At 34.6% G+C, this 19101-nt stretch overlaps 1 protein-coding gene across 4 annotated transcripts; it reads right to left on the bottom strand.

Moving 5' to 3' along the window:
* Positions 1-15: 15 nt before the first annotated feature.
* Positions 16-18690, bottom strand: LOC118443041 (uncharacterized). Of its 4 annotated transcripts, XM_035869476.2 has the most exons (18): positions 18546-18690; positions 16957-17141; positions 16672-16868; positions 9200-16596; positions 8790-9001; positions 8378-8675; positions 8078-8256; positions 7797-7986; positions 7480-7718; positions 6998-7394; positions 6715-6826; positions 6267-6630; positions 6038-6082; positions 5837-5962; positions 5585-5687; positions 4775-5506; positions 4565-4687; positions 17-4420 (listed from the first exon to the last, which is right to left on the bottom strand). In XM_035869476.2, exons 1-18 carry the CDS (start codon positions 18688-18690, stop codon positions 3363-3365), a joined length of 12102 nt encoding a protein of 4033 aa, XP_035725369.2. In that variant the 3' UTR covers positions 17-3362. The 4 variants fall into 4 exon arrangements, with proteins under 4 accessions (XP_035725367.2, XP_035725369.2, XP_035725368.2 ...); XM_035869474.2 differs by having other exon boundaries at positions 16-4687; XM_035869475.2 differs by having other exon boundaries at positions 4565-5506.
* Positions 18691-19101: the final 411 nt, after the last annotated feature.

The following is a 19101-nucleotide window of genomic DNA, read 5'->3' as shown; positions in this document are numbered from 1 at the left end:
TAGTAAAAATAAATGTTATCCAGAGAATTATTCTTTCATCGTAAGCAGTTAAATAAATGATCGGTTTATAAACACATAATTAAAGAAATAATTATTGAATGAAACATTGAATGATTAAGAAAAGAATAAAGAAAAAAAAGAAAGAGACAAAGATTGATTCAAGTCTACAATGTTATTTCAATATATTGAATTTTATTACAAAATGTTTGCATTTAGGCTACAACATGTAATATAATAATAGCGTTTGGTCTAGACCCTTATCAAAACAAAAGCTAAACTGCACCACATTTCCTATCGTCTTAGCAAGACACTTTTTTTCTTCGGTTTACGTTTCAAGGAAACACGTACTATTTAAATGCGAATAAATCTACGCGCGATTTGAATTATTCAGATAAAAGACGACTACACAATCGGGTATCTCTCTCCGACGTTGCGTCTCGGTATCACAACGTACACGAAATATTAAATATCTCACTAAATGCAAATACGTTTCGACTATTAGCAATATGTATTATAATATTCGTATTAGATACATCTTTTCTTTCCACCTCGGAAAAGGTAAGACATCGGAATATGGATCTATATAGAACTTAATAGTCATAATCATATATGTATATATAATCGAGGTACCGCTTCTCGATGAAGGACAGGACAACAATTAAGATTTACTTGAAAAAATTTCGCTTTATAAACGCGACAATGATGACGTAAATTATGTGAATAAGTTCAGGCATATACGTATGTATGTATGTGATATTTTTCCTTGAAGCGCACCCTAAGAACGAATGGTCCAAAGACATGTTGTGTTCTAAAAGAAGACAATAGATCGTATTATTAAACTGCATAAAACCGAAAAATACGTGTAGGTGTAAAAAATAATCAACTGAGCGGTAGTAAAACATCCTCCACTACGTTATACGATGTGCACGTGTGTATAAACGTTTAATTACATTTTGTCGTTAAAATGTTTTCTCGAAGTAAAAGGAAACTATCCCAAGCAGCTAATTCTAAGATAATGTAATATCTTTTTTGTTTATATAGCTTCTATTTATATTAGGTATGCACGTATGTGTGATAACTAAACAGATACATGGTTTTTGCAAGTGCAATGTCATTGAAGACATGCCATTGCATTAAAGAGCAGGAGGCTGGACGAAATCAAATAATAATATAAAATAAATTGCGTTTAAAAAAATGACCTTCTCTTTAAACGACTGTATCTGTTCAGTAAACACCACCTACCGACCAAATTTCGTTTAGGCCTTCCTCTTGATAGAGAATATTAATTATGGCAGATTCTATCTGACTTGATTTACGATTTACAAGAAGAACACCTAAACGATCGCTTTCCTTTGTTTCACTCGTTGAAACAATAGCAATCTTTTACATTCATTCACGAATATATTTCGATATTCTTTCTCTCTCTCTCTCATCCGTAATTATCTTTTATTATCCTCTACATATCCATTTTATATAATAATAACGAATATTCTTAATAATTCATGCTCGATTAATTTTTTTTTAAGGAACAAAAAGAGTCCCATTATGGTTGCACGTGCTTAAATTTTCTTGAATTATACATATACGTACATATTACCATGTAGTTCATTGCACGCAAGATTATAATAAAATTTCTGTTACGCCACATATCCCTTCTCTTAACTTTGCCGATTATATTAATATCGCTAGTATATGTGTGTGTGTGTTATATGAATATCGCTTTATAATCATAGTTTTCTCACTTTTCGTAGAGCGCGTTCAGCAGCCTCCTGTTCTCTAATATATAACTATATTTAATGATTTAATCATATAATTATCAAGTAAAATTTGTAAAATACAATATACTAAACCCTATCATAAATCCTTAATCTTTCTTTATAAATAATTATAGTAATAGTCTTCACACCATTTGTTAATTTATAGTAATCAGATGTCATTCCTTTTCTTTTCTAATTAATTTAAATATTACAATTTGTGCCCTTTGCACTAATTCACTTTATAGTATTTTGTTTGACTATGTAATATGATACACGTAATATATAATCTAAAGAACTTACGGTATTTACATATGTACACGTAACAACGGCGCGAATTTGTCAATAACTTTGTTTTTTTTCTTCTTCTTGTCCTTAATAAGATCGACGTTCGTTCAACGAGGAATGCGTTCATCGAAAGAAGACGCGCCTGATTAGAAGAAATGGGTTCGAAAACGAACGGAAAAAGGTTAAAATTCTAATCAGATTCGTCTTCTTCTCGAATCTTTATTACACATTCAACGTTGAACAAAAGTATGGTCGCTTGCCTTTTATATTAATTCAATCGAACTGAAACTAATTACAAAAAGCTTACAATCCTTAAAAAATAGGCTCCATTGTTGACGATTTGGATTTCTCAAATTTTACACTTGGCCAACCTCGATTTTGTTTCTACGGCTTCTTTTATATTTCAGATCCAAAATCCAAAGATTTTTGTTATTTTCTTTTCTTTTTTTTTTCTGGAGTGACTACTTGCCGAAGAGGCCCAAGAGGAAGACGATCCTAACTTTTATATTACATATCCTTATATACTTTAGACGTTAACGTACGCGTATAAAACAACACTAGACAGTATTATATCGTTACATTATGTAAATACTTCCATCAATTCATTTTCGAGCATCTTGATGTATCAAATATGATACAACTACGTTTAACCCGTAACTACAAGTTTAAGAATCATATAATACGAATTTCATCATACGATCGACCCTTATCTTGATACAATTCGTACGACGAATCAGATGACGTTCAAATGAAAATAGTTGAAATTATTTCCTTTCGAACGTCTATCATAAACAGACACAGAAGTTTCATTTTTACTTGCCAAATGAAGCAGATTTATAATGATATATTTTAATCAAAATAATTCCGAAATCTTCCGCGTATTGTATATTCCTTGTTTTGATCATTATTGCAATTTTTGATCTTGTCGCTATATATCAATATTTTTATATCACACGATATTATATTTCGAGTGAATACGCTAAAATAAAATATATTAGAGAAAAGTATCATATCGATTAAACAGATAAATCTGCTTCGTTTAGCAAATAACCGAAGGCAAAAACAAATAAAAAATTCAAGCTGTGTCTGTCATTTCTTCGAAGTTTCAGGAACAAGGAGCGTAAGATAAGGGTTGATTAGTACGATGGTATCTACGGGCTAAAATATATCAATAGGATACCAGAAACCAGTGTCTCTCTCGAGACTCTTCTTCCTAAGCAAGAGTCGCGATCACTTTAAGAAGGAGAATCCAAATGTACATTATGTACAAAGGATTCATACTAAAAAAACGCTTTAGGGTTGGCCAAGATTTCACTCATGCTACGAATCCAAATCGTCCTCCCTCTGGCTACTGAAATAAGATACCAAACCGCCAAACTCCCCAGTACCCTCCTCATCGTATTGTTTATTTGCTACAGCAGCCGGGTCATTAGGGTGCGTTTGTGGTTGCTGTTGTTGCTGGGGTGGTTGAGATTGCGGAGGTTGTGGTTGCGGAGGCGCTTGAATCTGCGGCTGATTGTCCGCGGGAGACGAAAAATGTTCCGTAGGATAGGGCGAGCCTTGATAAGCAGCTGCATCATCCGCTGTAGACATAGGCGGGGGAGGAGGGTAGGCACCGTAGTGATAATTGGGTGGCGGAGGTGGATGATACGGCGAGAAATTTCCTGGTGGTCTATTTGGAGGTGGAGAAGGTTGTTGCATCGCATGGTTAACCGGTGAGGCGTTCGTAAATGGTGGCATTTGATGCCTCGGTCCCATAGGATTATCGGTAAACCTGGAGATCGGTGGACCGCCTCTTACGTAAGGAGGTGGAGGCGGAGGTGGCGTTGGTCCACCTTTAGCTAATGGACTACCGGCCGCAGGTGGTATCATGGGTGGAGGACCCGGTGCCAAAGGAGAACTTCGGTCTCGACTACTTATGGATATAGGACCACCACCCGACGGAGAGGGATCCATAGGATGGTGAGGCGTATGATACATTTGCGGCCCTGGAACTCTCATTCTCATTGGAGGTGTGCCAGATCTTACGGCCGCAAAATGAGGTGGCATGGAAGATTGTCCTGGCTGTCTGTATGGCGAAGGTATCCTACCGCGTGGCTGCATCTCATAACCGGTTCGTGGACCTGTCATCATCTGTCCAGTTGTATTGGGAGCACCGAAATATTTATGACCCATCGCAGCAGCCGCTGCTGTGAACGACTGCGGATTATTTGACGACACCGGTTGTGACTGGAGCATCCTCGTGATCACGGAAGACTGTTGACCGGGCGGAAGAGACGAATAGACAGACTGCGCGTTCGCTTGCGTCGAAGGTGGCAACTGCGTAGGTACGCCGCTCGCTGGTGGTGTGGACGGTGCCGAGCCGGAAGTACTGCTACCTGGAGTGGGAAGTACGTTTGGGATATCGCTCGATTTAACTTCTGGATTCGAATCCGTGCCCATGCCGAGCAAACCAGCTTCAGCCGCGGCTTTTGCTGCTGCTTCCGCGGCCCTGGCAGCTTCGAGAGCAAGAGTTTTCTTACCCTTGCCACGACCTCTCCTCTTTGGCTTCATCGGCGTTCCGTCGGGATTGAAGAGCTGCCCGTCTGGTCCTGTCATCATTGGAATATGCCCTTCTGGTGTCCTGTCGGCCTCAGGCGTGATGACTGTGGGTAAGTTAGGATTTATATTAGGTGATACGTTACTCGTTACATCCAATCCAATCATGTTACTGCTATTGGCTGCCATAACACCTGGACTCGTGTTTGCTAATCCAGGAGAACCCAAAGCCGGAGCCCCGCCTCTTCTCATCTGCTCGGCAATTATTTCGGCTTTGCTACGACGACCCCGTTTCTTTTTCTTAGGTACTTCACCATCGGTTCCTTCGGGAGCGTTCGGATCTCTCTGCCTTTCAGCAGCTAGAATTTCTAACGCTTTTAACCGTGCCTTTTCTAATTTTTTTGCTTCTCGCTCTTCCTTCTTCTTTTTTTTCGCTATCTCGATAGCCGCCAACTCCAATTGTCGTCTACCATATTCTTCATCTTCCATCATTATTTGTTCCAATTGTTCATCATCTAGATCTGCCAATTCTCCAGGCCCAAGACCACCCAATGAACCTTCTGGCACGTCTCCAGTAAAAGAACTAGCTACTGACATCGTTGTACCTGTCAATCCGACATTATCCGGAAGACCTTCGTCGATTTTCGACGTTAATTCTCCCATTGGATTATCCATTGTATGAGATAGAACATCTTTATCATCTAGATGCTGACCATCTGTCGATCTTATTACCGAACCCATCAATAGTTTCTGTTTTCGAGCTTTATTTTTGCTTCCAGGTTTCGGTCCAGGCTTCTTTCTCGGTTTCGGAACTCCATCGACCATAGTTTTGCGCTTTGCCGCAGGACTTTTACTTTTTCTCGGCTTTTTACTTTTTGGCGATTTATTTTTGAATTTGGTTGCTTCTTTTTTAGGAGTATAAATATCTATTGTACAAATGTATGTTATATTACTATAATATTGATTTGAATAATATCATAAAAAAAGTAAATAAAAAGATCTACCTGAATCAGAATCTTTTTCAGCATCTTCATTTATGTCATCTGTTTCGTTAACAACAAATTCGTCTTCACTTTCCACAGTTTTTCTTATAGCTTTTTTTAATTCCTGTAGGAAGGGAAAACACGAAATTATTTATATAAGAGTTCATAATTATTCATTGACTCATTTTCGATCTAAAATGTTCCAAAGCTCAATGGTCAAATACAATTCATTATAAATATGAAAAAATTTCATAACATATTAAAAATGAATACCTCTTCGCTATCCGTTGCTGTTGCTTCCTGATAATTGATTTTACGGCCTCGTCTACGACTACGTCTATCTAATATTTCTTCTTCCTCTTGTTTATAATTATCATCTGGTAAACCACCATATACAATCTATAAATAAGAAAAACAAAAATAAGCCAAATAAAAAAAGGACAACCTTTGAAAGTAATATACAAGTAAAATCACCTTTCGTCTAATAGATGGAGCCTTCTTCTGTTTGGGTGTACTTTCCTATAAAGTATTTATATTATTATCATAATAATTTATTATATGCTATACTATAGTATATTATGGTATAGTGTATTAAAGTAGATATTAAATACTAATAAATAGATGAGTATTTTATATTATATCATAGTATATATATAAATATATATAATTAGAATAAATTTATTTTATAAATTATTTGATTTACTTTTTTCCTTTTTTGGGCTGCAATTTCATCAAGTTGCGGAGGAACCAATGAATCTGTATTTGCCACGGCGTTCTCCATTATCTCTGTTTTCATTTCATCAGTATTGTGCGTATTTTCAGTATTTTCAATATTTTCAAGATTAACAATATTCTCTTCGTTTTCATTTTTAGTAGGTGTCGCTTCTTCACCTTCCTGAATAACGGCATTCATATTTTCAGATGCATCCTGATCATTGCTTCTTGGCTCATCTTCCTCCTCGTTATCACTTTGGTTATCTGACTCTATTATACGTTTCCTCCTTTTCTTCTTTTTACTTTTCACTTTTGAAGTTGTCCTATATCTTGAAGTTGGTATAGTTCTACTCCTATAAACATTACACGAATTTAATGTAATATTATATATATTTAATATAATATTGTGTATATTATTTTACATTGAAAAAATTTACTTTTTCTTTCTTTGTCTCCAAGAATTATCACTATCTTCGCTATCCGAATTTTCCCACATGGATCGAGACTTTTTCCTTTTTGGGCGATCGCTCTCTTCACTATCGTCATTAACTATAAAAAAAAAGTCATACGAATCGTATGCATGATTATATATAATCAGAAGTCGCAAAATATTAACGCAAACATGAATGCGCTGGGAAAAACATCTACTTCTTATCCCCTTGGAAAGAAAATTTCGAAGGGTTAGTACATTATACTACATATTTACTATTCTAAACTTACTGAAATCTGGATCATAAGTAGTCGTTATTCTGGCTCTAGTAGACCTTCTAACTGGACGCGAATCTCCCTTTCTACGACGCCTAGAATCGGTGAAACTACTTTCATCTGATGACGTCATATGATCATCAAAATCTTCTTCGTCATCCGAACTAGTTCCTTTGAAATCTTCGTCGCTTTCTGGATCATCCTCACTACTTATATCCAAGCTATTCAATTTACGATGTTTTCTTCGTGCTAATAAACGTTTAGTAACTCTTTTCCGTTCCTCTTCATCTTCATCGACTTCTTCCTTCTCTACCTTATATTCCTCGTCGCTCTCTCTTTCAGATTTTTGTTCTAAATCGTTTTTATCTTCATCTACGCCCTTCATCTGCAGCCCTTCAACTTGTTGATGAAGCTTTTTATAGAAAAGTCCAGAGTTAAAAGATATAATTTACATCTTATACGTTACATTAAATATTTTTGTGCTTTGAAATACAAACCTGTGCTTCCTCCTTTTCTGCATTAACTATCGTTGCAATGTCTTTACCTCTTCCTTGATTACCAGCACCTTGAACAGCTTCTACTTCATCTTGAATCGCAGCATTGATCATATCATCGTATTCATTGAACTTATAAGTATTTGCACATCGTCTTTCTCGTAATTGATACACAGGTTCACTTTCTTCGCTGCTTGATGTTTCCGAACTTGAAGCCGATGATGATTGTTCAGATGAAGAATCTTTAAACAGAATAGAAATAAAATTATTATAATGTAATATAAATATTTAATATATAACAAATATTTTATTAAATTCACCATTTTCAGATTCTTGGCTTGACTCTTTTATATCCTTTTGAAGGCGTTGCGTCTCATTTTTATGTAATACATTATCTAAGCTTATACCAACAAAGGCCAGCCTCTTTTTTCTTAATACTTCGTTTTCATGACGTTTCGTCACTTGATCGTATGTTTTTAAACTTTCACGTAATTTAGATACCAATATATTCTGTTAAATAATATGGTAAAATTAATACTGTTTTGTACATACAAATTTGCTTAATAATTTTTATTTAAATCTTTCAGGGTGAATAACTTACATGTTGACACGGTGGACAGAACCAATCACCTTCTGGTATCAGCATGAGTGCAGGCCTCAAACAAGAACAATGCCATCCTTTATCACAAGAATCACATAAGAGAATCCATTCGGGATGATCAGCCTTGCCACATTTTTGACAAGCATATTCATCATCTGCTTCTTCAACATCACTTTGACCTATGAAAATGTGAGAATTTACATAATTTATATTTGAGATCATTTAATTTCGATGTTGTAGCAAAATTGTTTTTAGATTCTATCTTATCTTATCTACTAAAATTCACATTGCATTTATTACCTTTTTGAGCAGTTCTAGCTCTTCTTAATGGCTCAGATTCTTGATCCTTCTCAAGATCACTTTCGGGAGAAAATTCATGATCACTTTTAAAAAGTAAAGATCCTTCAGTTTCTATTTCTTCTTCTTCATCCTCATCTTCATTATCAAGATCATCACTACTGGAACCAGACGAACTTTGCCATGGATTGGCTTCATTAAATTTTGCAAGCATTTTCTTCTTTTTTCGCTTTTTTCGTTTTCGTTTAGATTTTATATCTTTATCAATTTCCTTCATTGTAACTTCTTCTTCACTTTCGTTCTGTAAAATACATATAATACACAATAATTACACAAAAAAAAAAAAAGAAAAATTAATTAATTAAATAAACGCTTTTCCACGCTATTTATATTTATTTAATTATTAAACATATACTTTTTTTCTTCGTTTTTTCTTATCCGTAGTTTCCTTTTTCTCTTTTACTTCAGTTAATGCTTCTTCTTCAATTCTCCTTCTATCTGCTGCTTCTTTAATCTTCAATTGGGCAATTCTTCTTGATTGCCTAACAGGTGTTTCACCTTGTAGTACACCTTCTTGTTGTTCAGGTGCAATATCTCTTCCTATTTCTAAACCCAAAACCATTTTTCCTGTAAATAAAAAGCAATTCTATAAATATTTATTTTTATTAATTATTTAATTTAATTAGCTTTATATTTAAATGCTTATGATCACATTTTGGGATAGTAATTTTTCATATAAATATTATTAATTAATATGTATAATACATATTAAACATTAATATAATTTAGACGATAATTTTAAATTGCAAATGTTTTTGAACTTACTTTTCTTTCTCTTTTTTTGAGATGAAGATGGTGTTGTCTCTAATGAAGAAGCATTGGTAGGTGTTCCCTCAAGATGCACGTTAGGAGATTCTTCTGAGGTTTGGTTTATACTGACTCCTCCTGAATGTTTTGGACGTGAACGTCCACCGCCTCTGCAACGTCGTCTCCTGCCTTTTGGGCGTCCCCTATTTTTACGTCCCATTGGAACAGAACGCATAATTGTAGGATCATCACTACCATCTTTATTATCTTCTGCTACTTTACATTTCACAGCCTCATCCTCTGAACTTATAGTTACAACGCGACTCTCTTCGACTGATTTGCGCAATTGTTTATCTGGTATACGTTTTGCACGTAATTTTATTCTTTTACCACCCATCATTTCTTCTTCTTCTTCTTGTTTTTCTCCTAAATCTTCGGAATTCGAATCTTGTGCGCTATTACGTCGTTTTCGTGAAACTTTTGTAGTTTCTGTACCATCCAATTTCCAACCTTCGTATACGAGTTCAGAAACCGATTTAACACGAATACCTATTTTTGCATTAGCACCGTCTTCACCAATGTTTATATTTAAACCTTTTAATGCATCATCTTCAGTACATGCTAGTGGATCAGGCTCTTCTGATGGTGCATCAAACACATTTTCATGATCAGCTCCTATAGAATCATCTGATGATGCTGTAACTGTTTTTATCTCAACATTTTGAATTTCTGAAAGATCCTTTTTATTCTTCAAATCTAAATTATCTTTTGGTAAAACATCATTTTTAAAATTGTCTCCAGCTTCAATATTACTCATAACTACATTGTATGTATCTGCAATAGATGGTATTGTTAAGGAATCATTTACTTTGTTAAGTATGTTGCCTTCAAGTTTCAATTCTTTCTTTTCAATTACAGTTTCCATTTTTGTTTCCAATTGCGAATTATACTTTATGTCAGTAGATAAAGTTTCTACAAAAGGTTTTATATAAGGCGGTTTAGATTTTAACGGTGGAACGTCTTCAACTTCTGAGTTATCACTTGCTCTTTTATTACCTTCTTTCTTAAAATCATTTCTTATAATTCCTAATACTTCTTTTTTTTCAAATATTTCTTCCTGTCCAGTGCAAGTTGCTATAGTATTTTGTATATTGAGTACAGGTTTGGTATAAATATTATCCTTATTTGTATTGGAAATATTAATAAAATCAGTCTGTTTACTTTTATCATCGCTTATATCATAAGAGACAGTTGGCTTATTAGCAATGGAATTTGTATGATTCATATTATCAGAAAGATTACTGTCTTTCAATTCTACTATTAATGAATGAGTTTCATAACTTTGTGATGCTTGTTGTATATCATTGTCTAATTTAATTGTAGAAGTATTTGATACAGACTGATTAATTATTTCAGCTGTAGTAGTTTCATTTACAGAATTATCAATGTAGTTATGCTCTTTTGTTTCAAACTTATTTTGTTCATTTTCATTTTCTAGATAATCAGCTTTTAATCCCTGATACTGTTGCGATTTTGGTAATACTTCTGCAACCTGCAGTATCATTTCTTTGCTTTTAGCAATTTTATCTTTATCGTTTATTTTTTCTATAACTTGTTGATCCGTAACACTTACAGAATGATCCAATATATTTGTTGATTGATCATCTATGTCACCTGATCCAATATTTTTTTGAACTTGTATTAAATTAGCAGTATGTTCTGTATTGTCTGTATTTTTATTACTATCTAACTTTTCAAACACAAAGTTATCTATATCTTTCACTGACTGAGTAGAAGCCTTATTTTCATTTTGTAATTTTATTATCGTGGTTTCATCTAAAATGCTTTTATTGTTCTGAGTATTGTTCACATATTCTTTGACAATTTGATTAGAAGTAATTTGAACATCTACTTGAGTTTTTTCATTTACAAATGTTTGTAAGTGAGAATGATCTGATGATGATGACAGTATTGTTGATGTAGTATTATTTAGTTTGCTAGAACTATCAAGAGAAGATGTATTATGTAATTCTATATCCTCCCCATATTCATCTTTACTCAATGTACTGATTACTTGTTCATTTTTACTTATGTCACTGCATTTAATATCATCACTACTTACTTCAGTATTTCTTTTGTTGAAAATATCATTTACTTTTTCTGTATTAGCATTACACGTTTCCTTCTTATTTTCTACTTCATTTTTAGTAGAAACCTTATCAGTTTCAACTTGTAAATTTGATTCTAACTCTTCTTTATTCTGTACAAATTGTTGTGGCTCGTCAAATAATGTATAACTTTTTTCATTTATACATTCCTGTTCAATGTTTGTGCTTTTTGTAATTTTGTTATCATTTACTGGATGTTCTTCTACAGAACAGTTAGGAATATCTGTAGATGCATATTCTTCTAATGTGTCTGCTTCAAAAACATCATCACTACCATCATCATTAGAATCATTACTATCATAATTTGCCACTAAAGATTGTTTATTAACTGAATTTTGTTCAGATTCCTTTGAGATTAAATTTATTGCATTTTGTACAACATTTTGTTTTTCAGTATTATCCATATCTTCTTTTAATTTTACATCTGTATTTTCATAACTACTATTACTTATGGCCGTTTCAGATTTCTCTGTATATGTTTCAGTTATTTGTACATTATCACTTTCTTTATCATTTGTTTTACTATTTGAATCTTTTTGTTCAACAATTTCTACAATAATAGGGGAATTACTTTCCTTATTATTTGCTGTAGAAATATTTAGTGCACTTGTCTGATTTTCTGTGATAGGAGGTAAATCCTTTTGCATAGAAAAATTATCTTCCTTTCTTGTATTTTGATCATTCAACAAATTTTCATTGTAAACTGTTGATTTTTCACGATCAGGTGGTGTTACTAATTTTTCACCATTCGATGAAGTTTCCTCCACTTCCTTTGAGGATTCATTAGATTCTGACATTCTGTCATCAATTATCATATCTTCATTTGAATCTTGATCAATACAAGAACTTGGATTTTCTGATACATCATCAGCATATTCATTCACATTTTGATCAATACTAGATGAATAATTTTCTTTTAAAGATGGTATATTACTTGTTTCTGCAGATTTCATAATAGAAATATTAGATACTATCGGTGCTAATACATTAAATGCACTATTACTTGTTTTAGCTGAAAATGGATTATCAATTTGTTGGGATACTATTGGTATGTTGGTATTGTCTTGCAAAAATATATTTTGAACGGATGCATCGTTCGAACTACTTATAACAGAAGCGAATGATTCTTTATTATATTCTTGCATACATGCAGAACTGCTAACAGTTGCATTATCAACAAGGTCAGATTCAGGAATATCTTCAGAAGCATTAGTTTTGACAAAAGAATTGGTTAAGTGTTTCTCTTTAATTTCTTCTGAATCTCCTGAACCTTCATCTTGTACTCCTAAATCTGACAATGTATCATTTCTTTCACTATTTTTATCATAATTGACTGACATTGAATCAGCATCCGAACTAAATTGTCCTTTCATTTTTTCAGTATCAGTATCCATTGATTGCTCCTCTTGTGTATCAAATTCAGATAAATTATCGTTTTTATCACTGTGTTTATCGTAACTTTCTCTACCTAAATCTACCTCGTCTTTTTTAAGAGCTTGAAATTCATCAGAAACATGATCTATTTCTTGTATTCCAGCAGAACTGTGTACTTCTTGGAAATTTGGAGATGAAATTAAATCCGTAGATTCTATATTATTAGTTTTATCCTCACATGCACATTCCTGTACATTTTTAGATTCCATTTGTACATCTTGATTCTGATCTTTATTAGATGGTGACATACACATTGTATGCTCAGTTGTTATATCTGTTAATGGTTCAGATTCTGTTTTTTCCATAACCTGATGAGACATTTCTTCTTTGGAAGATTTATGTTCAGCTTCATTCTCAGAGTAAGTACTGAGTGGTTCTACGTGTTCTTGTATGTTGTCTGATATATTAAGATTGACATCCTTTTCAGCATTTGTTGATTGATAAGATCTATCATCTATAAATCTCAATTGATCAGTTATAGTGTTTTCACTGTGTTGTGCCATATGCTTAATTTTTATATCATTATCATTTACAATTTTCTTTTTATGCTGAAGATCAGAACTATCTGTTAATGATTCTGCTGTATTTAATGTAACATTTATATTATTAGTAATAAAAGACTGTGAAATAACGTCTGTATCCTCAGATTTTTCAACTTTTACAATACTTTCTTCTGATTCTTTGTTATTAGCATAAGCAGATTCTTGTACAGTGTTCGATTGTAAATCTTCATCTATTTGAGTAGTTGTTCTTGGTACATCAATGGCATTGTTGACATTTTCTTCATTTGAGTTCCATGTATGACTTGAACCCTCCAGTTTTTCTCTTTTATCATTTGTACAATATATATTATGAGAATCAAACGAACTTGCTTTTAATGAATTATTATTTGTTTGAGTAACATCAAATTCTTCTGATTTATATGATAAAAGTGTATCTTCCGAAGGTTTGGAAGATGAAACACATTCATATTGTAACGTGTCAGATTTACATTGAATTGATGTTGTGACAATTTGATCCGATTGAGTTTCCAAATCTACAGACTTTGAAGTATATGAAATGCAATTTGGTCCAAAAAAAAATCTTGGTGGTGATGCAGATTTTGGTTTACACTCGTTATCTATCTTATGTAAAAATTCGGAATTTTGTGTAACTATGTTAGTTGAATCTGACACATTTGTAGAGACTTTTTCACCACTTAATGAATAGGGTACAAGCATAGTATTTGTACTAGACTCAAAACCTTCTGAAGTATCTGCCTGACATGAAGATATAGAGGAATCACATTGTATGGTTTCCAATAACTTAGAATTCTCTTTAGATTTTTTTGAATTACTATCAATTGTATCTGTATCAGTAATGTTAGATTCTATACTATTTTGATCTAGCGTACTAACTTCATTGAAAGAATTTGCATTCATTTTCTCATTTAAGTTATCTGTGCTAGAAAGGCATTCAAAACCAACTTTTGACAAAGATAAATCTTCACTTGTCTGTAAAGTGTTTTCATCTTTATTGCTACATTTCTGATCGCTAGTGCCTTCTTTGGGAAAATACTGTTCCTTCTGTGATATGTCTTCTTCATTTGATATGATACTACTGTCACACTCTGTTTTTTCTGCAGGTTTACCTACATCCCACCTCGATAATCGTTTAATAGAACCACTTGTACTTTTCGGAATTATTTGAACGCCCAGAGTTGGTTTAAATTTTGGCTTTTCTTGTGTAGAGCCGACTATTTGACTGTCATTAATATCAACAGTAGATTGGGAATAATTCCTATTTAATCTTACAGAGTTTTTACTTGTCTCCATAGAAGCAGTTGAAACTTCCTTTATAAGATTTTCTTCATTTAAGATTTCACTTGAAGATAAAGTAGCAGTCGCCGAGTCAGCTTCACTTTTTGATTGGTTGCTTTCTTTATTATCAGTTGACGTGTCATCACCAGGATTACCTGTTTCACATTCAACTCCAGAACCTTCGCCATAGAAAAACATAACGGGTTCTTCTACAGGTTCACCAATCCCAGGATTGACAGCATCACAATCACTACCAGATCCTTCACCTTGAACCATCATTAGTGGTTCTTCAATTGCTTCACTTGTTTCTTCTCTCCAACTGCTATTGAGCATTGTTCTTTTATCAATGGATCCTCTAATAGGTATTACATCTGCCCTTATTCTTTTTAAAATATCAGATTGCGCATCATCCCCCTCTAATGGCCTTTTTATAGAAGTTGGACCCATTCGTAAAGCTGTTATTTTACTCGGATCTGGCAGTAATGCATAGCTTGGTAATCTATGCTCTTCTTTAGGAGGTAATCTAGCAGAGGTGTGATATGCAGCAGCAGACATTTCATAAGCTGTAAACGGCATTTGTCGTTTACTTAAATCTGCTACCATAGCATGATTACGCATCATTACTGCTCTAGCATCATAGGATAGATTTTGCACATCCGGTTTGCTTGATTTTTTGGTACTCAAATCCATTTCTCTGTGTTGAAAATTTTGAGATCTGTATCCAGGTGTAGATAAATCCATACTTTTGGTGAATTTTCGACTAGAAAGATCAATTCCCGAAAAATCCATAGGACTACTTTGTTCATTCATACTTTCCCAACCACGAGGTGATGTAGATAAGTCCATACCTCTATGTCCTCGAAGTATAGAAGGTTTCTCAGGTTGACTTCTTGGACAAAAATCTTGTGGTAATCTGTCATCATCTCCATTGATTGTAGAATTAAGCATACCCCCAGATCTTGCTAGATTCTCTGCTATTTTTTCCAATGACTTTGTACCACTTGGCTTTTCAAGTTTTTCAGCTTGCATTCTTACAAGATTTGCAGCTAATTGATCTATTGGTTTAACGGACAATTTACTGTGTCCAGATGTAATATCTGTAGATGTAAAAGAAATGCTATTTTTACCAGATAATTTTTCTAAAGATTTCATTACAGATTCTGTTGTTTCCTCCATAGTATTATGCTTTTTAGATACATGTATTGGGGTACTAATAGGCAATATATGATTTGCGTTCTTTTCTTCCTGCACCTGTTTCAAATCTGCAATATTTACAAGTTTAAGAGGAGAAGTGATCACAGGTGTTTCTATTGATTTCAAAGGTACTAATTCTTCATTGGTAATTTTATTGATATTCGATTTCGTTAAATTTTCAGATTTGACAGATTCTAAAGGCTTAGAATCAGGTGCATGAGATGATACAATGGTTTGTTCTAAGGTTTTCTTTTCATGGATTTTCTCCGTTAGTATATGAGCATTTCCATTAATCACTTTTGCAGGACTTACAGATTGTACATTTGATTTTGTAACTTGATCTTGTGCTACCTCTAAAGAATCATCTTCCTCAGTATTTTGTTTGGAACTTTCATCATTGGTTACATCTTCATCTTCTTCATCTTCTTCTTCATCATCATCTTCATCCTCTTCTTCCTCCTCCTCCTCTTCTTCTTCTTCCTCTTCCTCTTCTTCCTCTTCCTCCTCCTCATCTATTTCTTCCTCTTCATTCTCAACTTCAGCATTATCTTGACCAGCGATAATATCATTTTGTTCTCGATTATCTTCAACATTTCCAAGATCATCTTTTTGTTCATCTTTTTCTTCTAAATTATCATTATGAGTGCCATTTTCTTGTATAACTTCATCTCCTTCCAAACTGGGTGATGTAGTTATTTGGCCAGTGTCTATTATAGGTTTCTCAGAAATTTCTAAGCTATTACTATCTTCATTAATTGGTATCGATTCAGCTTCACCATTTGACAGAGTGTTTATTAGATTAACAACGCCATCCCGATCTCTAATATTGGAAAGTATTTATATTAATGTACAATAATATTAGATCAAAATATTAACAAATATAAACAAAACTTACTTAGCTACTAGTTCCCAATTTTCCTCATCTAAATCCTCCCTGTATACTCTAATATTACACTCTTCATCGAGCTGACACCAATAGGCTAATCCAGTTTTGTCCCTCCCTAATGGTTCCACACGTAACTCATCAGCTGCGAGCTTATTTACTTCATTTTTAAACTTTTGATTCAAATCGAACTGTGTTTCCAAGAGTACCTACGGTAATGATTATAACATTAACAGAACTATTCATATACAACATTACAAATAACAGCAATGATATAAAAAGAAAATATCAATGTACCTTAAGTAGACGTAATTTAACAGCAATACGAGCTTTCTTGTAACCAAAACGTTCGAGTTCCCACCCATCCTGATTCGAATACGTATGACAAAATTTGACCAATGCTCGCTCCCATTTCTCAGGGGATACTGTCTTACGTGTTTTTCTTAGTAATTTGATGTGTAAATCTACTAATTGTTGAGGTACTGAAAGAAAGATAATATTGGTATGATAAACCAGTATAATTTTAACAATAATATGATGCATATAAAGAAAAATTAAAAGAAAGTCCTGAAAATTAAGCACAATAAAATCAAAAATGTATCAAAAATAAAAAAAACTTTTTTATATAAAAGAAATAAATTAAGTTTATATTCTAAACTATTACTTCCTTAGAAAAGAAATAGTGATATTTAATAAATACGCAAAATTGCGTTTGTAAAAATGTCTTTCTTAAAACGAACTATTAAATACAATATGAAAAAGAAGATAAAGAAGGCAAAAAAAAAAAAGAGCAAAATATTGAGAAATTTATCTAGAATCAAAACGTCAAAATATATGCCTGTGTGAACAGGCCGAAATGTGTTCGTAATTCGTAATCACGTGTAACTGCGATTGACAAGAAGGAAGGGAGGTGGCAGCACGGGGCAAAACAACAACACACGACGGAACGATCCCGAGGGTTTATCTGTCAAATCGGTAGTCTTTTGCACCACCCATACAAAAGAGAGAGGAGATCGTTGATTCCGAGTAAAAAAAGAATACGAAGAAAACGAATTGCGCGCTTTCCTCAGAGAGATCCACCCAACATTACAAATGGAATGAGAGAAAGAGAGAGAGGGGAGGGGGAAAGAGATGAAGAAACGAAGAAAATAGTCGTAGATTCACGGTATAGTACGGATTAGCCACAGACCTTGTAGTTACAGTGGAGAGGGATGAAAACAGAGGGAGGTCGCGCGTATTGCGCACGCACATACATTCGTACATACATACATATACATACATACATATATACATACATATATACGCGCGCAGTATACATACAAACGTATACGAATGTAGTAGAAGTGGGCAGTCAAATACATAAGAGGCAATTTTCGAACTAACATCCATCTACGTCTTTAAAAAGAATTTTGTCGTGTTACTAACATCGACAGCAAGAAAGAGAATTATGAAAAAGGAAAACAAAACTTATGGAGTTCGCGCGAGACTTTTCGTCTGGCGGGGGCGGGTCGGTTATTCCCTGCCCCTTCCCTCTTTTTCATCCCACTCGTAGAGACCATTCGTTTTGTCTCGCTCTCTCCCTCTCCAATCCTTCCTCACTCCCTCTCTCTCTCTCTCTCTCTTGTTCATTCGTTCTCTTACATGAACCATGCGCGAGCGCGCGTATTATACAGCACACATACGCATGTGACAAGCATATACATAGACTCAAAGAAGAGGAGGAGGAGGAGGAGGAGGAGGAGGAGGAGGAGAAGGAGGAGCAGCAGCAGCAGCGAGCGCGAGTGCGCGCGCGCGCGTATATACGTACGCGCACTACGAACGACGAAACGAAACGAACGAACGCGGTGGTAAGATAGAAGGAATACACACACATAAATTTGACTCACCTTCCTGTGTGTTTTCGATCATTTCTTGTAACCTCGCAATGTCCGGATAGACTATGCCACAGGATTTGCCGAAACACTCGAGGAAGGAGCAGATCACGGCGAAATTTGGGTCACTCGCGCAAGAGGCTTCGTTATCGGACGCCATTTTTCCGCCGCTAAAACTCTCTTCACAGAGGGGCCCGTAGCCGTGCTAGGGCCGATACGCTACTACGCTAGGCGGCCTCACAACTCGCGTATCGCATTTTCGGTTCTTTGCCGTTTTCTTCTTCTATCTCCCTCTCTTTTTCTCGCGCGCGTCCTCGCGCGAAATCCTCGAAGAAAGTCAAAGAAAGAGAGGGGGATATGAGAGAGAGAGAGAGAGAGAGAGAGAGAGAAAGAGAGAGAGAGAGAGAGAACAACTCGCGAGAGAGCCGCCGGTAGACAGAGTGAGAAGCGTCGATACACACACCGAGAATCTCGCTTCCCGCTTTTTCGTCCCTTCTCTCGTCTCTTCCCGTCCTTTTCCACTCCTTTCCTCGTTCGTTCGATCAACACCACCACTCAACAATGACGACGA

The sequence above is a fragment of the Vespa mandarinia genome, chromosome 4 (assembly GCF_050613455.1).
Source record: "Vespa mandarinia isolate Hongniang chromosome 4, ASM5061345v1, whole genome shotgun sequence".
Classification (NCBI taxonomy): Eukaryota; Metazoa; Arthropoda; class Insecta; order Hymenoptera; family Vespidae; genus Vespa; species Vespa mandarinia.
The sequence above is the reverse complement of the archived record's forward strand: the minus strand, read 5'-3'. Positions and strand labels throughout refer to the sequence as shown.

Coding starts and splice junctions, on each gene's coding strand:
- LOC118443041 (XM_035869473.2), bottom strand. CDS start 18,690: ATGGCGTCCGATAACGAAGCCTCTTGCGCGAGTGACCCAAATTTCGCC. Junction 16,869..16,956: donor TTAAATTACGTCTACTTAAG/GTACATTGATAT, acceptor TCATTACCGTAG/GTACTCTTGGAAACACAGTT. Junction 7,395..7,479: donor CAGAAAAGGAGGAAGCACAG/GTTTGTATTTCA, acceptor TTCTATAAAAAG/CTTCATCAACAAGTTGAAGG.